This window comes from Cottoperca gobio, chromosome 4 (assembly GCF_900634415.1).
Source record: "Cottoperca gobio chromosome 4, fCotGob3.1, whole genome shotgun sequence".
Classification (NCBI taxonomy): domain Eukaryota; kingdom Metazoa; phylum Chordata; class Actinopteri; order Perciformes; family Bovichtidae; genus Cottoperca; species Cottoperca gobio.
This window is the reverse complement of record NC_041358.1, coordinates 20,394,564-20,420,401: the sequence shown is the minus strand read 5'-3', so window position 1 is coordinate 20,420,401 and position 25,838 is coordinate 20,394,564. Positions and strand designations below refer to the sequence as shown.

Sequence of the window (25,838 nt, the reverse complement as noted above, 5' to 3'; positions counted from 1 at the left end):
AGAGGAGATGGAGGTCTGACGTATTCAAAAGATATCTAGAATGGGAATTTAGATTTTATTTCTGCAGACAAGGTCTTTCCAGCACCGTCTTCTTTCATACGTATGTAAGAGATGCTGTATAAAGAAGCGTGGCTTTATTTTCTTCTTGATGACATACCATTTTCATGGTCAGCCAATTGCATGATAAAATACCTTTTTCACTCCTAAAATTCAATAAAATGTCCCTGAGTATTCACTGTTAATTAAAACTCTCCTATTTCACACAGTAGGGAAGGCCAATGCAAAACAAGCGGGATGCTCACATGCACATGTATATATGCACATGTAAATATGCACATGTATATATGCACATGTATATTATATGCACATGTAAATATGCACATGTATATATGCACATGTATATATGCACATGTAAATATGCACATGTATATATGCACATGTAAATATGCACAGCTACCCCACATACAGACATGTAATGCATACAGACACAAAGAGAGGGAGTGTGAGCTATGCTGTGCTTATTCAGTGCAAGCAGCCTTTTCAGACTATGTGAAAGTATTGGGTTGCCATGTCGACCAACAAAAACGTAAATCCTGCAGACTGGCCAGATAAGCACCTCGTGACGCTCCATATAAACTCAGACACCCCTAAGTACACAGGAGGAGCACATATACTTTCAGAGCTTTACCGGTGTGTTTAGCTCCTTAACTACAAAACATGTGTTCTATACACTTTGATGAACATTAGCAAGTGCATTCAGTACAGTCTCTGATTTTTAGCTGAATATTTCTAATATAACTATTAGAATACTTATATTATATTTTAGTTGCACTGATTCCAATACAAGGTATTTAAAGTACTGCATACCTAATAATAATAATAATAATAATAATAATAATAATAATAATAATAATAATGATTATTATTATTTTTATTCTGTAAATGGGAAAATGGTCACTCAAATTGATGAAGTTGATATGTTCATAATTCTCTGAGGGTGCATCTTTGTAGCATCTTTCAGCTCATCAAACTTGTGGATTTGGTTCATTTTTATTCACCGCTCTCATAGTGTCGTTTTTTGGCCTCAGTAAGCAGCGTGTTTCAGCTAATGAGCCGGAATGTTTCCCTTAGGAGTTTGCGTAGACCAAAAACTAAACTGAAAGGACAATGAAAATCGGACTTGCATACGTCAAGTGAACAGCCTGCGTAAGCGTTTGCCATTACAACTTTATAAGGTGATATGTCAGTGTTGTGTTAACGGTTTGTTTCCACTTCCCCTAAGTGGCCGAAAATGAAGCGGCAATGGGACTGCTCCATCACAATCCTTTAGTACCATCAGTCCGCTTCAAAAATACTTTGCTGAATGAAGGATTTCATTTAACTTTAACTTTTTGTTGTTTGCAACAACAACAAAAATCTTAATAGAAATACAATAATATATGAAAGAAATATGTACAAGAAACATGCGTACGTTACATCTGAATGTAAAATAGAAGAGCTAGCCAAAGCATCTCCACGGTGACAGCATTCAGACCGTCACATTTCTGAATATATGCACACACACACACACACACACACACACACACACACACACAGTTTGAGTGCAACATTTGTATGCATGACTCGATGTGTATCCAATCAATCCGCAGAAAAACATTTTGCAGTAGACGTGTGAATAAGCACCTGGTCTTCCACTGGGATGCAGTTATGAAACTACGAGGAGACGGAAGAGCTAAAACACTATATCCAGTCAGCGAGACAGAAACAGTAGAACTGAAAAAGGGGGTTTCTTTAGCAACTATTACACACACACACACACACACACACACACACACACACACACACACACACACACACACACTCCTCTCCCCTGCTCCCCCTCAACATCCCATGTGAAGGAGGGGACTCATGTTGCATTGCGTGCAGAGTTGTAATTTTGTCTTTGTCTGAAGTCGGTGGCATTCTCTGTGCCTTGCCAGATTTCACTGATTTACCTCGAAAACCACACTTGAAACACTGCAACCACCGGAATTATGATACACACCGCCATTCACACACACACACACACACACACACATACACACTTACAAACACACAGAGCCGTAATTACAGAGGGATCAAAGTGAAATTCAGAGAGTCTGATAGTCCAGCTAATAGCAGACGACAGCGAGATAAAACACAAATCATGAGGAACAATATCAAAGAGAAAGCTCTGGGTTAGCATTCAAATGTGGCAGCTTTTCATTTTTGCTGTTAATTCTTCAGTCATGAATGAAACGTTGTCTGGTAGAATCTAGGTATCTGAAAAAAGAAAACATGGGACTCTTTAGCGAGGGATAAATCAAATATTAAAAGCCATAGTGTCCCTTTTTAGAAAGTATGTATGAGCATTGGTTGCTCTGATAAAGTAAGTTAAGCTGAGTTTGTCTCGATGGCACGTCAGACGTCTTCCTGATGATCACACTTGGCCCCACATATTAGGGAAGGGGGTTTGAATTTAAAGCAAGGGCCTGAAGAGTGTGTGTGTGTGTGTGTGTGTGTGTGTGTGTGTGTGCACGCGTGTGTAAATCAGTATGAGGAGTATTGTTCTGCACTTCCTAAAGAGTCTATGAAGCAGCCCAGATTATCGGGTCTTGTGTTTTCTCTCAAGCAGGCCACTCTGGAAAGGATTAAGGTTTAACACTGGAATCCAGACGACTGTGTGGACCCAACTTGATCAGTCGGACTTTGTCAGTGCTACAGTAGCTGTAGGAGGTTGTTAAGGGTTAGGGTTAGGGTTAATATTATTTGATAAATGATTTTGCTGATTTGAGCTAAAGAGGCTTGTTATGGAGGTATTCAAATAGATGCGTACATAAAAGGCTTACAGGATGTCATCCTCTTGTAGTTAAAATTGGAAGTTGTAATGCATTCTATGACCATATATGTGCATGTTTCGTCGGTACAGCATTGCTGTATGTCAGTCCGATGATTGCACCGCGCGGAAGTGACTTCCTCCTGACCTACAGGTGGCACGGTTGCCATGGTGACAGCTAGCATCTTGAAAGAGAAAAGGAGCATGACGTGCACGTAGCTCTGCACCCCCCCCCCCCCCCCCCCTGATTATGTCTCCCTTCTTTCATCCTGTGGATACACAAGAAAAAGAGATTTTCCTTCCCAGCATGCCACATTCTGATATCAGTTCTTAGTAACAGAAACTCATCCGTGCTCTCTTCCTCGGAAAATCACTTTTTCCTCAGACCGGAATAGAGTTTTTGATTAGGTTTCAAAATAAGCAGGGATATTTATAAGTAGCCTTGTTGTCTACATTCCACTGATAAGTACAGAGCGATTACTTTTGTTTGTGGTGTCAGGCGTAGATGGTGAGTTGTTGCAGTGTTTTGAGGGTTGTTGTGGAAACAGACTGCGTTTTTCTAGTTCCCTGTTTTCTTTAGCAGAGGACTAAGTGCCTTCATACTTCCACGTCTGTCTTTTTTTTCACTTGATTATTTACACATGTGTATTCAGCCTCTGTTTGCTTAATTATATATATTTTTTTTTTTTACCTTAGTTTTGGCTTTAGCAAGATAATATTCTTTTTTTATATCATTAAATCTCACAAAAAGACCAAAATAATGAATTAATTGATCTTACCAACTAGTGTGTCCTGTTAATATATATCATAAAGAGCTTCATAACTGTTAAAAACACTCATATTATTGCACTAGGTGACATGTTCCTTCCATCCCACACACAGTACACTGTCCTGCCGCCGTGAATACTCAGTATGCACCAAACGTGTAGTAATCCGAGGTTGAAAATAGTTCCCCTCAAAATGCACCGCTCACTTCTGTTTGAGTAGCATTTACTTAAAGCTACAGTGCCCAGCTGTTTTAGGGAATTATTTCGCCTTATTTTTGTGAAATGAGGGTCTATATTTTTGATTGATTTTTAATGACTTACATATTCAATAGGAACTAGTGGGCTGAGCACCCCAGAGGAATGTATTGATGGAGTAAGGTATTGTTGGTTTTGATCTTTTCACATGACAATGTTTAGTTTTTTTTTTTACCTCATAAGGTTTGCATTTTGTGAACAAAGCTCGTCTTAGGTCAGGCGAGCTTTTTATATTAAGTAGAGTTTGTGCATATTGTCACTCTGGCTCTCCAGATCTGAAGATTAGCCTGCCTATTCACCTATAGAGCAAGTTTCTGATCACAATAGAGAGACGTGAAGGTGATTCATCCAGCTATTAACTGTCTTCTTTCTAAAGCCTTCCCCACTTCCTTTTCACTGGCCCCCTCAGTGGTCCGGAACTTAAAGACACAATGTGAAAATACTTCAGCTAACGACAGCTCCCTTCTAAAATAGTAACAGTTGCTGGAAATGATTTAAACTGTAAGTATCATTTAATTCTAAAGGAAATGTTGTTTTTTTTAGTCTCTTGACCAACCGACAGGAGCCTTCGTCTATGGACCTGCACTTAGCTGCACACAGTCTGTACGTTTACATCACTGAGGAAAGGCTACGTGATTCTCTAAAGAAACCTTTTTACAAAGTATATTGACTACAGAGAAACGTTCACCTTACCTCATGCAGAAGCTTACTGCGATGAAACAGTAATATCAATAAAATGTCATAAATGCAATCAAACTAAAATAAATTCTACTCATTTCCTGTTTTCAGTGTTTCTGTATTACTCACAACCTTCTTGGTTTCTGAAGAATAAGGCTGGAAGTAAAGTCCAAAACTCCATTACTGTTCTTGATCAGACACATACATCACATTAGACACATGACTAACACGACAGATATTATAAACATATGACCGCAATACAAAATTCCCACACAGTATTTACAAAGGTTGTGTTTGTTATTTGTCGATTTTGATTAATCTCCATCCAGCTCCATTCATAAGTGAAACATTCCTCTGTACGTCTGCTTGGTAGTTCCAGCTTTTGAGCGTCACAGACGACACTCTCTCAGTAACTATTGCTCACCTCCGGCTCTGTTAGATCTAATTAAGAAAACCCTCAATCAACCATTTCCTACCTGGACTCTTATTGTCCTCCGTATCTTGACTACCTTCTCTCTCCCTAATCTCTCTCTCAGCAGCGCAGTGCTGTGTCAGTCTTGGGTATTACTTTGTCATTTTATAAAATCAAGTTGTTGACTGTTAAACTGAGTTGTTTCGCGAAGTAGATGTGTAGAGACGTGGATGGCACTTAAGCTAATAAGCATTTATTCTGCTTTTTGTTTTTTTCTGTTTTTTACCGGATGAATTGCCAGAATTCATCTCACATGTTTGCGTGAGAGACAGTGTGTGTGTGCTGTCGTAAATGTGTTGTGGAGCCCTTATGGTGGCTGCCGTGGCGGCGTCGCGTGATATGAATTCAAACACAGGTGTTCAGCCTCACAGCCACACTGGATGTTCCCGGATCAGGTGGACCTGCTCCCCTGCTCAGGATCTGCAGTGCCACGATCAACATCTAAACCACAGATTGCCACAGAACTGGCCCCCGGGCCTGCACTGTGTACTTTGGCAATAAGTCAACCAGCTCCCTCTCAGCAGACACGCAAGCACTCGAACCTATTTACACACCTTCTCCTACCTAGCCCTTATAATGTATCCCAGCCCACTCCCATTCCAGGGCACTCTTGCCACAAATACATCGGATATGCACTCAACTTAAGCAGTGGGTTCCAACAGATTACTGCCAGATCATGATACTACATTTACAGCATATTTGCATGTTGTATTTTTCCATTTTCCCGTACGTTAGGGTTCTTTGGCAGTATAAATGCTCAGAGACAAACATCAGTTGTAGTTTGTTTTGTAGGATCTACTCTGCGGGCGTCTGGAAAGATAAGACCCACATCCGACTGAGTCTTCACGCTTTGCTCCGTTAAATAGCCCTGCTGTTTTTCCTAAGAGTTTACCTCACAGCCAGAGAGCAGCGCAGGAGAGCAAACTGCCCGGCCAGACATCTTACATTCCCCAAGGCAGCGACTCAAAACAAAGATTTGCCATGCTAAATTTGATATCGTCTATATGGGAAGGAAATAGAACTAACAGAGAAAAAATAGCAAAGATTAAAGCCTGACAAAGTCCAGCTGTTCAGTCCTCGTTATCTCACTGTGCTGACATTGATGTATTCCTCAACTTATATAATGTGCCAAATACAATGAAGCAAAGTAGAAATGCCTTGTGAAAGTTTTTATTTGTCTTTACAGTCAGAAGGAGGAGAGTTGGGAGGGACAAAGCTCCTCTTACATGCACATATCCATCAGTACCCCTACTGTATTTATTGTATAGAAGAGTGGGGGGGGGGGGGGGGGTGCTGTTTGGTCTGGATGGGGGGTGCATGGCGCAAATTTCTTTTAGTTCACCCCTCTCCTTTCCTCCGCTCTGTCTCTTATTGTAGGTGTGTGTGTGTCGGGAGCAAAGTCCTGCCCCTCGCGAAACACAGCGGAGGAGGGAATGTGAATGAACAACAAACAAAATAAGCTTGATCTACAAACAATTTTGCGACCCCCTGTAGAAGACCTATGAACTAGAGGATGGATTGCCATGACATTGTATAGACATTGTATAGACATTCATGATCCCCAGTTCATGCAAAACTAATAACATTTCAGCCCTAACTGTACTTGTTTTTGTTTAGTGCTAATTAGCTACATTTACTATGCAAACGTGCAAAATTAAGATGGTGAACATGGTAAACATTATACATTTCATTAAGTTAAACGTCCAATTCATGTGGTTGTCCTTGTTTGTTAACTGGAGGAACTGCAGATGAGAATTTCCTCCTGGTTCATTTTGGTGCGATACATCAAACTAACAATCATGTTTAATATTGTGCGTGGTCCCTTACAAATAAATACACATATAGGCCCGTGTATAGAGGTATCATATACGTGTTATATCACAGAGGGGACCGACAGAGCCCTGAGAAGAGGAAGACATGAAGTGGCTCCTGTAGCTTAATCTTCTAATCCCAGCACCCAGTTCAAAGCGTCTGACTGGGAGGAAGTGGGAGCTTAAAGTTTCAGTCGGTTAAAGTCTTTCATAGACTTAGAATATGGAATTATTTCAAAATACATAAATGTGACATATTTGTGTAAAAATAAAACACCATGTTACGTCGTTTGCAGCACCGATGGTGGAGTCATCAAGGTCCTTTTGTTATGAGCCTTTCAGAGGTAGCTATGCTGTAAGAGTTTTCAGGTTTGCTTTTATAGCTGACCTTCTTGTTAATAGAAGGCAGCTACATTCCTGAGCAGCGCCAGTGGGAAGTGCAGGTGCCAGTCAAGCTAGTTTGCCAACAGCGCTGTACACTGCTTTGCTAGCATCCTCTGTCTTCTTTCACGGCCTCTCCGTCCGCTAGACTTTCTCTCTGTTTCACTTCACTTTCGCATTCTTATGCTCTTTTTCCTGCTTTCAGCCCTTTCTGTTTCTCTCCTTTTATCTTGTGCTCTGTCATTTTTTGCGTTTATTTCCCAGCAGGTCTTTGCTTCCCTACGCACTTCTCTAGGACGGAGGGAACATTAGCTTTTGATTAGACAACAGTGTTTTCTGCTCAAATAAAGGAGCTCTTGTCCTCTGGCTGCCATGCGTTTACCTTAATAATTGGTTTCAGTGCACACCCAGCTGAGAAAATTACCCGCAAAAAACAAGATGTTAAATCTTACAGGCCATTTTCTTCGCAGATGCAAATGTTTTCTTGCGTGTTAAGCTTTTTCTTCTCAGGTCAGTGAAGAAGGAACGTGGGCTGTTTCTGATTGTATGTGAATCGCACTACAGTGATGCATTTTCATACATTTTTCATAATCATTTTCCTGTTTTCTGACACTCTTGACATGATATGATGCCATTTATTTTTCATTTAGTAAGAGTGTGTTTGTGTTTTGTTAGGTTGTGCAAACCCAGAGGAGCTGACTACAGAACGAGCCCATTCCGCTGTGGAGGAGATGTTCGTGACCCTGCGAGGTTTGAGCCACACCAGAGATCACCTCAAGCAACTGCACTCCGTCTACACCGCCAGCGACGGAGTTCACCAGGTGACACACAAACACAGACCGTCAATGTCAGAAATCCAACACATCTATTCTTTAAACTTTGTGTCACTGCAATCCACCTTCGCAGCTCCAACAACATACCGTTATTCCTCAGCGCTCCTCCTGTGACCTGTTGTTTTCGTCCATCCCTACAGCACAGAGTTCACTGTAAGAGCCTCTTTATGAACTCAGTTTATTTTGGAGCTGATGTAACTCAGAAGGGCCTTTGTGTGCATCTTAAAGCTTTGTCTACACGCAAGGCTCTTGCCTTTTCTTCCGGACTGTCAACAGTGCAGCTTCACTGCTGCCGTCCTTCCCTCCTGATTGGGTAGCTTTTTAAGAGAATTTTATTTTCGGAATCATAAAATGTCAGTCGATGAAAGTTCAAGACACAATTATTTTCCTAGCCAAATATGTGGACATAAACAAACTAGAGATGAGCTTGAACAAAAGCTTTACAGCAGCTATGTCCTTCTCTTTTATTGCCTCTTTTCAGAACCTTTAAGGGTAATGTTGCTTTATTGATTTAATGTTCTCCAATTCTTACATTAGCCATTTATATAATCATTGAGGTGCAAAGCCTTATTCTCATTGGAGGAGTTGGACGTCTAGTGTTCCTCGTAATCCTTAAAGGAACAGTACAAGCTTTTTTTGAAAATATGTTTATTCGCATTTTTGCCGCGAGTTAGACGAGAAGTATGATGCCACTCAGTCTGTACGCTAAATATGAAGCTAAGCTAACCGGCTGCTGGTCATATTTACCATACAGACATTGAGGTGGCAATCTTCTCATCTAACTCTCGGTAGGAAAGGGAATATGCATATTTCCTGAAATTCGTAATTATTTCTTTGTCTCTGTGCAGCTATGATATCATAATTGCAGTTTGAGTGCATTTGAGATACTTGTCCTGTTCAGCCTCGAAAGCAAACGCCAAATATGACTATTCTCTCTAATCGTCAGAAGTTTTGATGCCGTTACCCCCAACTCAGTGCTCTGTGTCCGTGTCCGTGTCCTTGTCCCTGCTGCGTTATGAAAATATCATATAAAAGAAGCACAGCGCGATATCTGTCAGCTACTGGCTGTTCTTGAGAAGCAGCCTTTTCTGTCAGCCTCTCTCAGCATGCATCGTCTCCACCACTGAAGACAATACATGTCAGTCAAGATGTCTTCCTCTCGTTAAAGATTTCCTCGAAGTGCAGAGCTCTGCACCTCTGGGTACAGACTAATGTTAGAGGTTATGTGAGATGTCTCAACCTCGTCTTCTTCTTTTCTCTCTTTTTTTTTTCTTTTTACTGCCAGTAAATTCCTTTCAACGCGTTAAATAAAACTCTGTCAACATTGTAGGATTATTTTACATCGCAGCATGTTTGTATGAATGCCAATGAGCAATGTGCGCTATTAGCTTAATTAATTAAGCTTTCGCTGTTTATTTTCTATGCAGCATTATATTGACAATAGTAATTTGATTTAGTAATATAGATGAGAGTATCACATGTTCCTATCACGCGCAGTTTATTCCACTTATAATTCATCACACCAGCAGACAGCAGCTCTCGTTTGCCTGCACTGTCACATGTAAACACGTTGTGGAGCAGCATAAACATTGCACGTTTCCCGAGCACATGTCATGTTATGAGTAACTGAACACTGTAGACCCTTTTTCTAGAATAAATACACCAATGAAGGCGGAGTGGCGCAGCCTGTAACAGCTGGAGTCTAATGCTATCTATTGACCTCAACGGTGTGGCTTGATTACTTGCTTGTCTGAGAGACATTTAGTGATTTCAGTTTTATTTTGCGGCGAGAATTATTAGTTATTCAAATCTTTTGAGCTTTAAGATTAGGAATGAGACCATCAAAAGCCATAGTTACAAGAAAAATAATACACTGACATGTTGCATGTGGGGGAGCAGACACACCCATGATTAGATGCACTTTCTACCTTCTAAAGACAACAGGCACGCGAACACAAACTGAGGCATCGACTAATAGTCTTTATTATCTATAGCAAACATTCTCTCTTATGGAAAATAAACATGAACACTTAACCATTACTACCTCAGTAGAATTTGAACACTGTAAAGCAAAACTAAAGGGTCAAATCACCCAAATTGAAAAAAAAAAACATATCTTCTCATTTTCCCCTATAATCTAATAAAGGTTATAATGAAGTTGTACAGCGCAGCTCTTCTTAACCCTTTTAATGGAATAATTTAAAAAGATTTGTCCGGGCCAGTGACTTCCCTTGAGCCTTGTCGTCACTGTGATGTTGCCAGACAACAAGTGGAGACTTCACAAAGTCACTGTGCCCTGCCACAACATAGACCACCCTCCTGTGTTTTTGATGTTCTAACATTAATTTGTTCATCCACCTCTACGCCAAAACAAAACCTGTGGACAAAGTGATACTCACATGTCAGCGTGTGTGCGTGTGTGCGTGTGTGCGTGTGTGCTTGCATGTTTGTTTGTTTGTACAGACGAATATTTAAGCCCTGGCATTATCATATGACTAATTCTAATATTGTTTTTTATCACGTCGGTGTCTATGGCGGTGATTAAATGGGATTGTTTTTAGCTTTTTAGATTGCAGATGAATAGGGAGTGTGCGTGACCGTGGGCTGGTTTTGTTGTTTGCCTGCGATGCTGTTGGTTGTGTGTGTGCATGCAGGAGCCTGTTATTCAACCGGAGGTGAATCATTAATGTGTTTACTCCCAGCTTCGTTTGTGCAGGCTGACCCATGCAATAATGTCATGTTGGTAGAAGTAAATGTTAGTTTATATAATTCATGATTTATACAACATGGACAGCAGGATTTCCCCCGGCCCGATTCATCTGCTCCTGAGGGACTGGAGGAGTGGGTGGCTGTGAGTTAAGAATGATGCATACTGATGCTCCATATTGAGGTGAAAGGATGCCTGTGGGCAGAAACACCGTGTGTGTGTGTGTGTGTGTGTGTGTGTGTGTGTGTGTGTGTGTGTGTGTGTGTGTGTGTGTGTGTGTGTGTGTGTGGTGGTTTGTGTATTTGCTGTTGAGTGTCCAGATGTTCCAACATCATCTAAAGAAAAAGTTTTGTTCCATATTTTGCTCAAATCTTGACATATGGCCATGATGTGTTAACATTGGCGGATTATTAGACAATGGGCTCCTCAGCATTGACAAGGCTAGTTGTGTATCTCTTTTGTGGTTGTTTCAAATCTCTTTGTAGTTGTTTTGAGTCTCTTTGTAGTTGTTTTGTGTCTCTTTGTAGTTGTTTTGAGTCTCTTTGTAGTTGTTTTGAGTCTCTTTGTAGTAGTTTGGTGTCTCTTTGTAGTTGTTTTGAGTCTCTTTGTAGTTGTTTTGTGTCTCTTTGTAGTCGTTTTGAGTCTCTTTGTAGTTGTTTTGTGTCTCTTTGTAGTAGTTTGGTGGTTGTTTGGTGTCTCTTTGTAGTTGTTTTGAGACTCTGTGTAGTTGTTTTGTGTCTCTTTGTAGTAGTTTGGTGTCTCTTTGTAGTTGTTTTGAATCTCTTTGTAGTAGTTTTGTGTCTCTTTGGGGTTGTTTTGCCCCTTTTCATAGTCACCGTGAGTGTCTTTGTGGTCTCTTTGCAACCATTTTGCATCCGTTTGTAGCCTTTTTGTGTCTCTTTGTTGTCGTTTTATGTCTCTTTGTGATCATTTAGAGTCTCTTACTGGTTGGTACGTATCTCTTTGAATGACATTTTGTAAGTGAAGGCCAGGAAGGGGCCCCTTACACTTTGGGCTCCTGGGCCTTTGTCTGGTAGGCATGTTCAGTAATCCATCCACGGTCAATAACTCTAGCCTCATAAAAAATGTAAGTTATCCAAAGTTCCAGTACTGGAAGGTATTCAGCCTATCTATTTTAAGACTTCTGCTATTCTGATGACTAAAATGAAGCTCTGCCAAGTCTTATCTGGGTCTTTATTGTTCTCTGAGACAGCAAACTTCTCTCCCATAAAAAAAAAAAAAAGTCTTGAATTCTTGATCCGCTAGCTTTGAGGTCTATAAATGGTACATTCTGTCCTGGGTAGCTGGGCAGAAAAGGCTAAGTCCTTGTCTTTTTTTCATGGATCACCTTTTAAGAATATGAGAAGGCATTTCTGAGGCTTTAACTGAGGTTCTGAAGTTCAGCTCCTTCAAGGACATCAACATGTTTATTGAAACTCCTGCTTTTCACTGTAAAAAAGAAAGTAATGGAATATTTTGCTTGTGAAAGCTAGGCAGCTCATAACTATGGAAAAGTGAGCCAGGTGCTGTTGACTGTTATGATATTTCATCATCACCTACACTCAGCACATACTCTCAGCTTAATCATAAATAAGTATATTTATACAGCTCTGTGAGGGTGTACTGAAGCAGAGCGCTGCTTTGAGCTAAATGCTAACATGCTCACAATGACTATGTTAATATGCCGATGTTTAGCAGGTATAATGTTTACCATGTACATCATCTCAGTTAAGCGTGGTAGCATGCTCACATTTGGTAAGTAATTACTTTAAATGAGAGTAAATAGAATTCCTGGAACTCCATCCAACAATTGTTGAGAAAGTTCACAAAGAAACGTGAACCTCATGGTGGCACTTGGGGAAATGCCGGAGGTCACCAAAGTCAGTAAGGACACATTATCTCGGGACCATAAATGTATGTACACAATTTGATGGGAATCTATGAAATACCGGTAGTTGTTGTTTTATTCTGGACCAAAGTGGCTGACCATCCCTAGAGCCACGTCAGTAGCATGGCTAAAACAATGAAATCATCTTGAATTATATTTGAATGTATGGGTTACAGTAGTATCATGATTATAGTATCATAGTAGTTTGGATAGTTTTGTTGGTACCATTTAGAGAAAGATGTTTTCAGAATTCCTGACAGACTAGCAGGTGTTAAATCTAGACTTGATGTATCCCCTTTAACACTGACTCAGAATAGACTAAAGAGCCTTTTTTTAGCCACATCCAACAGGGCAACAGATTTTTTTTTTTTCTGATTGCAGCAGCATTAAAGCTCCTCTTCCTGAAGTGACTCATAAGTTAGCAGCCTGTGGCCGACCAGAGTTGTTTATAACTCCACTGTCTCTAACACCCACAGCTGTTCACACAAACACACATAGTGCAGCAGAAGGGCCAACAGCTCTTTAATCACATCTGCACACAGATTGTTTACTGTAGAATATCACACTTGACCCATGCACCGTATGTGTTGTCCGTGGGGATGTTTTTGGGTGTTGACTAATTATCATGTTCAAATGTGTTGTTTGGTGTTTTGCAGGCGACCTATCGTCCTTTCCTGCGGCAGATCCTGGAGGAAGTCTTCCACCCTGACAGACTTGAATGTCCCGACATCGAGCACATGTCTGGAGGCCTCACAGACCTGCTCAAGACCGGCTTCAGCATGTTCATGAAGGTCAGACATGTTCGCGCACAAGCACACACAAACACATCCGACCCTTAGACAGCGAGATATTTGATTATGATGTACAGCACTACTTACAGTGATATGACCAACAGTTCAAAAGACTTAACGTTTCAGTCAGGCTGTTTCATAATCATCCCTGCGCACATATTTGCAGGAATTGTCAAGTAATACAAGTACTGCTATCAGGAGCTGAAAGAAAATACAACATAGGAACCATTTGCACAAGGATCACACTTTAGAGGACAAAGAGTCACGTGTTTTCACATGGAGTCACCAGCTAATTTCACAATTACAGAGCACAGTTTGTTTCACTACATTGGCTTAACTAAACTTGCTCTGCCGACAGCGGCGCATGTAGATGTAGCGGACGGTAGCTCCCGTGACCTTCGCAACATTTTTGTCTTTATTACTGGAGCACATATGGCATATGAAAGAGATACACTCATTAACGTCAATAAAGTGCACCGGACCTTGAGACGATCACCGCCCATCTTACGACTAACCCGCCAGAACAAACGCCACCGAGGGCGTAATGACCACCCAGGGAGGAGAGCCGAGATGTAAGCTAAGCTGCCCCAGCTAGGACCTAAGGCTACTCCCTTACCCCGCATTCTCCTGGCTGATGTCCGGTCACAGGAAAATAAGACTCAGGCTAACCATCAACATCTTCGGCAATGTCGGAGACTGTGCCCACATCTTTAAAGATCACGCTATTGCACTTTACGGGCGGACCTGGCACAGAGCGCAGGACTCCGGTGGGACGAGAGCAGACGGACTCTGTGTTTACATCACTAAAGCTTGGAGCTCTCCATTAGTTTCCCTGATGTCGATTTTTTTATATTATCTTCCCATAGAATTCACCATTATTGTTGTTGCTGCGGTTTACATTCCTCCTGTTTGAGTGACACGAAACCGCCGATTCCTTATTAGTCCATTTTAACCCAAATTTCACCTCTTAAAAAAAGCAGTTGCAGAGAATGGGAAATTGTTGGCAGGAATCATACACTTCAATCATTTATTTAGTTATTCATTCATTCTTTGTATTACAGTTTTGTTTTTCCAGGCATTGAAAGCATCACAAATTGACACAAATACCAGAATTTTCTGGGTTATGTCAATAATGTTTGCAAAATATTTTCCTCCAACAGACATGTAGTTTTGGGCTTGTGGGTAATGTACATCCACCACAGAGCAGATAACTATCCACAGTCTGATTATCCCACATCTGGGCCTGCTTAAACTGATGATTACCCGGGGGGGAGGAGTTAGACTGGTTGTGTAACCATGGCCTGGTTTTACACAAAGTAAGAAACTTGGCCCACGAAGCACCAACTCAGACAGACTAAATCTATAAACCTGAACTTGGAGCGTTCTATAGGAGCACACCCTTCATGCTATAAAACAACCCAATAAACTTCTATTTTTAACCACAGAGCCTGCTGTGTACTTCACAGTTTGTATCATTAAACACAGTGGACCCTGTAGTCTGGATTCTGACCAAGTCAAAACTTCTGTACAAACTGTGTGTGTGACTGATTGTCTGGTGCCCCAGTTGCTGCAGTTCTTCCATCTGACTAACACCAGCAACCAAAATATAAGCATGTTACCAGGCCTAATGTTACCAGGCATTTCACAATTACGGAGCACAAAGAGGGCAGTAGCACGCTGCGACTCTTGCAGTGACTTTCTTGTGAAGGCATGTTATTCACGTGTGCAACAAGAGGTGAAAGTGTGGCACAATGCTTTGTAATCTCATACTTGAAGAGCAATTTATGAGATGTTTGACAATGATTGGGATGTTTGCTCATCATCAGGTCTCACTGACCCCACAGTATGTGAGAAACACTGGCAACATGCTTCCAAATCTGTCTGAGGCACCTAACATATCAGCTGTGATGTCGCATACAGCAGTGGCTCCCAACTGGTTGGTCATGATCCAAAAGTACCTCGCTGATCATTGTCAAGCACACTTCATTCAAACTCATCAAAACCGTGTTTGTTAGTCTTCCCACTGTTCCATCGATCATCAACTCTGGTTTGAGAGTTTGAAAGAGAGACTGAATAAGAAGCAAATATAAGAAAGACGTATCCACCGTAACATTGTCAGTGTTTGCTAACCCTGCCGTGAAAGGCTTACCATCAGGTCATACAGTAGGATAATGTTTTTGTCTCCTCGCGTTCACATCTCATACACACTTCCATACGCCTGACCCTGTCTATCCCATCATAGTGCACATGGTTCAGACACTCTGTGTGTCTGTGGATCCAGCAAACATGCAGCTGCCGATTTGTAGTGGCACGTGTAGTCGGTGTTTCTGTGTCACTGAATCCATGATTTGAAATACTAAACACAATATGTGCAGAACACACGAGAAAACATCACATGTTTAACACATGAATCATCCTTGACATGCTTCACCCCAGCCTACTGGCCCTCCACGTGTACAGCCACTCTGTCCTCGGCTCTGCCCCCTGCAGCTCTGATTGCTTGGTTAACATGTGCACCAGATTTGCCCTGCCTGCTGCTCGGCAACCATTGGCACACACGGCCATTATTCCCCCGGCAAATCACGCTCGGCAGAAACACCCAGACTTGTTAGACTGTTAAAATTCATCTCAGAGTGACAGTTCGTGTGCGTGCGTGCGTGCGTGCGTGCGTGCGTGCGTGCGTGCACACGTGTCAGCCATGATAACACTAGGGTGCTCATTCAATGAGCTTTCAGTTCACTATCACCACAATGTCACATGTGTGCAGAAAGTAGATTGTTTGTCGCAGACTGTTTACAGTAGGAAAAACGAAACTCCGATGCCTTAAAAATACACTTACCTAATCACAATGTCCCAGTCTTAACTCCAGGTGAGTCGTCCACATCCCAGCGACAACTCTCTGCTCTTCCTCTTCCTGGTTGGTGGAGTCACGCCGTCAGAACTTCGTCTCATCAAAGAGATCGTTGCCGCACACAAACCAGGGACCCAGGTGAGCAGAAAACTACCAGATGACTAACATGTACATTCCTGCATGATGATGGCTGTGCTAGTTTCTTTTGGGAGTCCTAGTCAGTTTTAATTCAGCTTGATTGACTCAACTTAGCCTTTGAAAGTACTGTGTTGAGTTTAAACGTTGCTTTCCAAGCATTGTTGCAGTGGTAGAATGTAACTACATTTATTCCAGTACTGTACTTAATGGTACATTTTATGCTACTTCTACTCTACTTATGTTTTTCACTCCACTACATTTTTGTTACTATATATTTTACACTGTTGATTCTCGATTTAAAGAAGAATAAAATAGATGCACAAAACCATCATAAAAGTACTTTTCTTTTAATGTCAACCGTTAGTTCACTTATAACAGTTGTACTTCCATACTATTATGTACTTCAATGCTTCCTTTTTACAATAGTTTATTTTCAAAAGAGTATTTTAAGTTTAAGGTAAACATCTGAATATTTATTCTACCACAAGCAACTGAAACAATGGATCGTTGTTTCAATGTGTAATTCCGAGCTACCTGCTCCGAAGACACGGGGGGCAGTATTTCACCTCTAAACTGGGTCCATACAATCTCTAATTACATATTTGAGTTGTAGTAGTTTAGCATATTTATTGTATTCTGATTTATTCTTTATATTGTGTGTTGCATTTACTCCTGTGTAATGCCTGTCAGTCAGCCAGCAGGGCAACAACACGCAATCTTTGACCAAACTGCTGAAACTCTGAGAGCCGGTCAGAAAACAGTGCTGCCTTATAATCTTCACGTGGTGCTCACTAGTGTTAGCCGGAGGCTGTAGTCTGTGTAACATTACCGTAGTTTGTTTATTGGACTAAATCCAAAGTGGCAGAGACTAAAAAACGACACAATATTCGTCTCATCTTCCCGGTGGCGGCGCAGCCTGGAGAGCAGCCCGCCGGGGGAGGAGAGAGAGGTCGGCAGGGCCGGCACTCGGCAGACAGAGCCTCAGTCAGCGACCGAACACATTTGAGCTCAGTCAGAACAAGCCTCAGTGTTGGCAGCCACAGCGGGCTGGTGGACCTGAGTAACGACAGCAACATGGAGTCTGAAGTTCCCCGGTGCTGTGGCTGAACTCCAGCTAACTGCTAACTGAAGCTCCGCAGCGAAACAGCCTCCTGGCAGCTGAGAGGACGAAGCGAAGTAAAGCGGGTGGTTTTCTGGTTTCTGCCACTTTGAATGTAATCCAATAAACAAACTATAAAACAGACACAGAACATGGCTGTAATATTTACAAGTGAAGCTGTACTTCTTCTCCCTCTGGACTGAGGGCAGACTGCCGCTACAGTGACTCACTATCGCCTCTAGAGGAACAAGTGGTATTACAAGACTGGACAGATAGACTGCTGATTTCAGTAGATATCTCTGCAACATAACACAATGACAGCGACATCGTCAACTCTGTTACCTCTTCATATTCTGTTGATAATGTATATATATATATATATATATATATATAAAATAAAAAATATTTAAACTCACTAAGATTAACGCGACCATGAGCTGTTGTGTCTATCCGCCTGTGTGTTTGTGATAGTGAAGGACAGATACATATGCAGTCCACACTGACACGCAAAACAGGCAGACGAATGTGTTTTCCCTGCGCGGGGGTGCGAGGAAGGAGAGGAGGGAGATCAGGCTGGGTAATGTGGGTTTGTCTTAATAAAAGGCTTTGAGAAGGAGGTCAGAGGCAATGAGAGGCTTGGCGACGATCAAAGCCTTCCATCTGTAATCAGGAAAACTGAATAAAGACGAGCTTATACAATAACCGTCTGGGCCACACACATGCTGACCTCAGAACACACACGTACCCCGAGCGCATACATGCACTGCGTACTGTATGCAGGCGAGTGTGTGTATGCATGATGGCGGATTTCTCTGGACCAGACGTTGATGAACACTGAAAACAAACTGCAAAGTTTCCGACGTGCACTTGGATTAAATTCCTCTGAAACATACTTACTGTGCCACTACAAACATTCCCATTTCCATGTTGGGTGCTGACCGAGAGTTAAAGCAATACTGCTGCAAGAGAAACATAGATTCTCTGTTATACAACATACTGTAAGAGGAGTTTCTAGTTTCTTATTCTAAACTAGGAAGCACTCAAAGAGGCCAAACTTCAGCTGAAGTAACTTAATCAAGATATGCATAACGACATTTAGTTTTATTATTCTTTTGTACGGTTTAGTTTTGTTGTTTAAGCGTATGTGTGATAACTGTGTTGGATATTTAAATTTCCCCTGGTATGCGGGTTAGGGGGGGAGGGAGCGGTCCCTCTATATTTGCATTTTTTGTCTGTGTTGTTTCTGTTTCTTTATCGTCTTCAGTTTGTAAAATAAGTTAAAAGTAAAAAATTCCACCCATTCATTTGGCCATTGCAGGACTTTCCACATTTTTTCATTTAAAATAGAGTGAAAATGGATACTTTCAGTGTCTAACCCACACACTCTGTAGACTTGACAGGCGAATGTAAAAAGTGTGTGCCGGTAGTTTCTTTCTTTACATAAAGAAAAGACTTCAATTCTCAGTTGTTATAAATATAATCAAAAGACCATATCACGCAATCAGTTTGTCTCATGTCAGAAGAAAGTCACTTTTACATGGTACCAGGGCCCCGGGCTTCCTGGAAAGCTGTATTGATACTGACTAGATAATCCTGGTGAAATATACTAAATTTGATCAAATAAATGTTGGTTAAAGTATCGCCTACCAAAAAGTATTTTCTGAAAAAAAAACCGGCACCTAAAAAAACAAACGGGGAATAATTTAATCAAATTAAGAACATAAACCAATTTCCAAGGCACCTAATTCGTGCCCCGTGTTGATCTGCACATTATTCACGCTGACATTCAGGTCCGCTTCATTTCTTCATTAGGTGTCGAGTTACTCACAGTGACCCATTTTCACTTTACTGATTATGTTGTGCTCGCATCCAGGTGCTGGTTTTGTCTACCAGATTACTGAGGCCGACGGATATCCCCGAGCTCCTCTTCACCACCCGAAGACTGCTGCCTGATATCGGTGTCTAAAGAGCCGTCACGTGGAAACGCATGCACGCACACGTGGGGGGACACATGCGCCGCAAATGTCTCGACACCTCCTCAGGTGTGATTTGAGCTCCTGTAATGAAAATCACTGTCAAAAGCTGCCAGTGGAAATCAAGGAAACGTGTGTTTTGTCGGCATTCCAAAGTAAACTGTAAAGTAATTATATTAAAGAAGGAAAAGAAGATGTAAATGTGTGTGTGTGTGTGTCCCTCTTCTGCTGCCAAATGGAAATCTTTCTGAGAGTTGTAGAATGACATCAAATGTTAATATTAAACAAATAAAACCTTTTCAAACACAGTGGTGTCGTGCTGCCTCTCATTTGCATACGACAGGCTCAGTTGTTAGCCGTTTTGACCAGGCTGTATGTGTGAACTTAACAGGTGGTGGAGAGAATACACGTTAGCGTCCTCTCACACCTCGCCGCATCATACGGTGACAACAAAAAAAAGCAGAATAATTAGCAAACCGTTTCACAGCGTCTGCTAAGGCCGATCTTTTGCTCACACCTAGAGCCACCACCACACTCTCCACCCACACTCTCCACCTACACTCCCCATCCTCTCTTTATTCCCGCAGTTGAGTAATTTCATCCACCTAGACATTTGAATCGATGGTGAACAACAAGAGCTTTTGTGAAACAGAGAGAGACCAATAAAACATGTGTTTTGAAGCTCTTCTGACAGATTGGACCAGGATGTTCAGGATTCACTAATTAGATTCTGGACTGTAAATAAGCAGATCTCTAACATAATAACACACACACACACACACACACTCAGGTTTATTGGAAAAGGGTTTTAATATAATTTTCTCCTTATCTTCTGGAAGATTGCAATTCTCAGAAGTGCAACATGAACTCATGCTCAGCTCAGGCTGTTTCAGCAGCTTTCTATGTCAACTTCATTTGTCTGGGGTCAAGGATGGCACCGGGGTCTAAGCTGGAGACAGATCTCAAGACCAGTTATGCTCGTCTTCTTCAATGCCGTTCGTCGATGCTGTTATCAATGGATTTTTATAAGAATGGGGTTATTCATCCGCCAGATTACCTGCGTCAGTCAGCCCCCTCACAGCAACAGTGATGCTGCTCATTGTGTCGTGGAGTCAAGGAAATCACTGCAGGCTCAACAAGTGAATGTTTTTGATTTGATTTAATGATTTCAAAAAAACATGTATATCGCTGCATTGCAGTCATTACATACGTTAAATTTCACAGAAGATGAAAATACAAAAAAGCCTGAATGCTTATTCCCATCCCCACAGTCCCTCTAGTATAAAGGACCCTGTCACACATATCCGTATGGCAGAAACGTATACGAAAAATAGCTCACAATCTGTCAAGAGTCCAAATACGTCCAACTTTTCATCGGATCCGATCGGAAAAGGGAACATATACAGATACGCATGTCTAACTTATTGATAGAGCATCACTTACTTATACAAAATGTATCAGACGGATACCCAACAAATGCATAACGTATACAACAATATGGCGTATACAAAATATCAGCAATACGATATATCTCCTCACTTCTTCACAGCACGTCTTGATGAATACATCTACCCAGCATCAGAGAGCATGGAGGATGCTGAGAGGCTGCGACAAGAGTACATTCTGTTCTCCAGCATCAGCATGACGTGAACCAAATGGCACTTTTCCAGCTCCGTTGGCCAGACGCTCTGATACGTTTTGTATAAGTAAGGGATACGCTATCAATGTTTGACATACGTATAATAATTTGTTATGTATTCGTTATGTATACGTCAGCTACAACACCGCTGTGGGAAAGTTGGACGTATTTGGACTCTGACAAATTTTGAGCTAATTTTCATATACGTATCGTCTGCGTCCTTCGAACAATCACAATTGACCCTTAATTTATATCAACGCACACCAGCGTATTGCCGTAAATGTCGTATACGCCGGCATTAGTTTCCGCCATATGGATACGTGTGACAGGGCCTTTACACTTAACACACACCTCAAGATAAAGTGCAGACAATACAATCAACATATAAATAGCACGTAGCACTGTGTCAACATGCTCTTATTATCTTGGTCACAAAAAGTTACAAATTTAAATGAAATATTCTACATGATACTTTGTAACCAGTTATTTAAGGCCACTTAACACATGCTCTGTGAAATAATCAGTTTCAGTTTTGTGGGCAGATTATTCCACTGCACTGCTGCACTATAGAGAAGTTAAGCTATTGATTTGCAATAGTAGGAAGTCTGCCAAGCTCTTGTCAAGTAGCTTTGATTTTAATGAGATTAAGTACTTTGGTACCACATTGATAACAATTTTGTAAAATATGTTAACCCATCTTCATATAAATGGTTTGAAATGTACTGTCTGCATGCTTGTTTCTGCTGTCAAAGCTCATTACCAGAATGTTAAATAATAAAAACAGAGTCGTCGTCAAATTCATCATTTTTATTGTGAACAAAAAACATTTGTAACAAATAAATAACAATAAGCCCTTTGGGTCATTCCTTTTAATAAAGTGCATCAGTGATAATAACCGCCGCTACATAGTGTGTCTGCTGCCCGGCTACAAACGCCCACCCCCTCAGCCCCTCACCGTTCTGCACAGTGATGGTTCTGGATGCTGCGAAAATATACTGCAGGTATTTACATACAAGAGTGAGAACACACACGGCTGCACAGAGCCCTGGCTCCAGAGGCTGGTATAGTAACACCAGCCAATGTAGTGGTGCCATGCAGTGGCAGTCTGAATACAGAAAAGCCACAATGGGCAGCACGGCTAAACATAAGCCGTCTCTCCGCGCTGCTGTTGCCAGGAGAGCTTGCTTTACAGTTTTTTGATTTTATATGCAGAGAGTCCGGGGCTCAGTCAGCCTCACACAGCTGCTTCTGTGTCCACAGGTGTCGATTCTTCCCCCGAACAGATGATGAAGCTCCTCACTGCCTTTCCTCACACATGGTATCTGACAGAGCAGACACCTGCCACTTAGAGGTCATTACCAAGATTAATCAGCCTCTCGCTACTTAGAGCTCACCGCTGTTCATTTCACATCTGCCTTCTTCAGCCAGACTGATTCAGACTTTTTTTTTTCGTCCACACGGAGTGCTTTCGTTTCTCTGGTCACCCGGGACCATTTTCAACTTTTGGTGCTCTTCACACTGAGGTGACTGTCCTGACTTTCGCTGACAGTGCTTGCTTGAAGCGCCTCTTCAGGTCTTGCATATTGGGAGACTTTGGCCTAGGGATGAGGGGCGAGCGCCTCTTCTCTGTGGCAGCGCCGGCAGAGTTGGAGGCAGGAGGCGGCTGCTTGGCTAGCTGGCAGCACAGCCTGTGGAAAGCCTTGTGCACCTGGTTGTAGTCCTCGCTGGCAGACACTTCATAGAAAGAGCAGCCCAGTGTTCCCGCCAGCAAAGAGCCCTGCTGGGAGTCGACCCGCCTCAGGTGCAGCAGGTCCACCTTATTGGCCAGCAGGATGACCGGAGGCATGTTGGCGCCTCCGGTACGAACAACCAGCTGGTGCAGCTGTTCGATCAAATCGAAGCTACGCTGGTCTGTCGCAGAGTACACCAGCACCACTGCATCAGCCCACTGGATGGAGCAGGTCACATGATCAGGTAGATTGATGCCATTATCAGTCATCTGGGAGGGGAAAGAAAAGGGGAGATTGATTAAAACACAACCCAGCACACTTACTTAGAGAAACATTTTAAGCATTTTCTGTTGAATTAAATAATGAAGATTGAATGTTCCCTGAGGTTTTTTTTTTATAACTGATCTTGAGTAATGACTGGAATGCCGACTGAGGCAGACAAGAGCTATAGGGTTACTCCTCCAGAACCGTGAGGTGTGGGTGATTGAGGAGTCTGGATCTGGATCAGGGTATCATTTACGCTGGCCTCAGACAGCCATTAGCCTAAATGGGAGATTACACAGCCAGACTGAAGGGCTCTACTTCAGGAGAAAATATACATACACACACACATCTTTGGTTTTGGACTGGTGCCCAGTCAAGAAAGGCATAGATGGTTTTAACAGCCAGACAGTGAATTAGATTATATTATCTTTGTATTGGATTATCAAACAAATGTTCATATGTTATACCCTGTCTGCTCATTTACCTTCCAGTCAGCCCACGGTAAATAAACTAATCTGTCTGTTTTCAGTCTGAGAGATGAGAGATAAAAATAATAATAATAATAATAATAATAATAATAATAATAATAATAATAATAAAAAGAAGAGGATCTTACCTCCACACCAGGAGTGTCTTGAACCTGGATGGTCACTTGCTCTCCGTCCACCTGGACTTCTCTGGAGTACAGATTACCTTCAAACACAAAAGAAGCAAAAATGAATTTTAGCACCCAATTGTTTCAACATCTTAGAAAGAAACATAAAGCCCATGTCATCTTCAAAACGAACACTGCTCAGTTACTCACCAGCATTTCTCTCATAGTCTCCGATGAAACGCCTTGTTAGGAATCTCACCACGAGCGCTAAAAAAAAAAGAGAAGAAGAATACAATATTAGACACATATGACAGAATATACAAGACAATATAAATCACTCTATGACAAGGCTGTGATAAACTACAGCGTAGTGATTATATTCATTTTTTCTTACCTGTTTTTCCAACTCCGCTGCCTCCTATCACAGCCATTTTAATGACCCGGTTGGGGACCGAGCTCTCCGCTGCTGAATACTCCGCAATGGTCGTCATGTTCTGGATGAGACGCATTTTCTTTTCCGTGTGTTAGATAGCCTATGTCCAGGAAATAAAAATGGAGACAAAGGTAGTTTCTTGTCCAAACTCTTTCGACGCTCGCAAGACAAATCTTTGAGGTAAAACAGATGAAGTTAATCCTGTATCACTCCCGAAGTGGTTCGGTAGAAGGAATATAGATGAACACTAGTGCTGGTGATATGATAAGAGACAGCGCACTGAGCGAATGCTGTGCTGTTGAGAAGCGCTCGCGGCTTTTATAGCGCTCGAGCGGCGGTCACATCTGACTCCCCCCCCCCCCCCCCCCCTTCTTCTTCCTCGTGAGCCTCCGCCTTCACGTGGATATGCATGCTGTACACAAGCGAGAAATCTCGCAACAGGTGGGAACTCTGGGTGGGTGTCCTGAAAAAACACTATGTCCAAACCAAACGCCAGTTTTTACAAATAGTTTGCCTACATTGTTTGAGCATTGGTGACATCCTCAAAATACAACCAGCTACATTACCACCTGTGTTATTTTCATATTTTTATTGGAATTTTCTTATATTTATGTTCCTTGATTTTTACAATACTTTTTAATGTAATGTTCCCCTTCTATGTTCATGTTATTGCACAAATACATCAATGCAAATGTCTTGTATGTGAATGCAAAATGATTAAAAAAAGATTCTTATTCTGCATGATTTCTGAGTCTCAACCATAACACTACAGTTTTGGAAGTGTGGAATTACTAGATGCTCATGGATCCTTGTTCAACCTACCAGTGTTGTGTTGCAGCTGGTAACCTGTTTAGACATGTCCCCAAACTTGTGAATTGTCCACACAGGGGGTTAATGACTGCTGATGTTGCACAAATAGAGCCCCTCTACACACCCGTGCATACCTTACAAGAACTCGTGCAAGCATTTAGGCCATGCATGTGAAAGCCACCGGCCCTCCACATCCAGAAATGACTAAATGTTTCAGCCAGTTACCCAAAAAAGAAACAAAGTAGTAAAATCTATCTGGCAGCTGCTCTCCGCTCTGATTTAACCTGTATCATCTCTTTGTCCCACTTCTTCTATCTCCTCTGTCACGTCCCCCACAGGCCTCCCTCTCTCCCTCTCCCATCTTTCATTTGTGTTCATGTGCTCTGAGGTATTTTGGCTTCCAGTCCTTCTGTGATTATGGTCTGGTATGTATTTTTGATAAGAGTGCTGATGACAGGCGGTGGCGCTGAAATACGAAATTAGTGCCCGGGATTCGTGAGCAGACATGGTTTTGAGGTGTGTACACATGAACATACTGAATTATCCCTCTAACCACCCCACAGTGAACCCCACCCTGGCAGCATTATGGGAAGGGCGAGCCTGTTTTCTTGCTAATAGTCAGTAAATACTGTACATACTTGCATTTGATGACATGTAAATTGGATTCTCTCAGAGTTTCCTGACAGCAAGTTAAGCTCAAGCTTGTGCCTTTTTAAATGAATGATGTGAGTGAGGTGTAACCAGTTTGTAATCTGAGCCCACGCTGCGGCATATTTGAAACACAGAAAGATAAAATGCATCAAGGTTGTTCCCTCCTCTAGCAACCAGGCGAGAAGGGTAATGATGACATATGATAGAGGATGCTGTGG

General features: G+C 41.9%; 2 protein-coding genes across 3 annotated transcripts in view; one reads left to right on the top strand and one right to left on the bottom strand.

Annotated features, from left to right (window-relative positions):
* scfd2 (sec1 family domain containing 2) overlaps positions 1 to 19,806 on the top strand; it is a 78,017-nt gene extending 58,211 nt beyond the window's left edge. For both annotated transcript variants that reach the window (XM_029430044.1, XM_029430043.1), the window contains 4 exons: positions 7,894 to 8,039; positions 13,303 to 13,437; positions 16,307 to 16,426; positions 19,399 to 19,806. In XM_029430044.1, the coding sequence (XP_029285904.1) occupies positions 7,894 to 8,039; positions 13,303 to 13,437; positions 16,307 to 16,426; positions 19,399 to 19,491 (494 nt within the window). In that variant the 3' untranslated portion in view covers positions 19,492 to 19,806. The remainder of the gene's footprint in view (positions 1 to 7,893; positions 8,040 to 13,302; positions 13,438 to 16,306; positions 16,427 to 19,398) is intronic.
* Positions 19,807 to 21,929: 2,123 nt separating this feature from the next.
* Positions 21,930 to 24,439, bottom strand: rasl11b (RAS-like, family 11, member B). Its single transcript, XM_029428881.1, has 4 exons — positions 24,121 to 24,439; positions 23,937 to 23,993; positions 23,748 to 23,824; positions 21,930 to 23,136 (listed from the first exon to the last, which is right to left on the bottom strand). The coding sequence occupies exons 1-4, from the start codon at positions 24,233 to 24,235 to the stop codon at positions 22,651 to 22,653; spliced, it is 735 nt and encodes a 244-aa protein (XP_029284741.1). The 5' UTR covers positions 24,236 to 24,439; the 3' UTR covers positions 21,930 to 22,650.
* Between the last annotated feature and the right edge of the window lie 1,399 nt (positions 24,440 to 25,838).

What these genes read in the sequence shown, in the direction of transcription:
- rasl11b (XM_029428881.1), bottom strand. Translation starts at nt 24,235, where the DNA reads ATGCGTCTCATCCAGAACATGACGACCATTGCGGAGTATTCAGCAGCG. An exon ending in AGACTATGAGAGAAATGCTG is followed by an intron (nt 23,825 to 23,936) that starts GTGAGTAACTGA and finishes TTGTGTTTGAAG; the next exon opens with GTAATCTGTACTCCAGAGAA. An exon ending in AAGACACTCCTGGTGTGGAG is followed by an intron (nt 23,137 to 23,747) that starts GTAAGATCCTCT and finishes TTCCCCTCCCAG; the next exon opens with ATGACTGATAATGGCATCAA.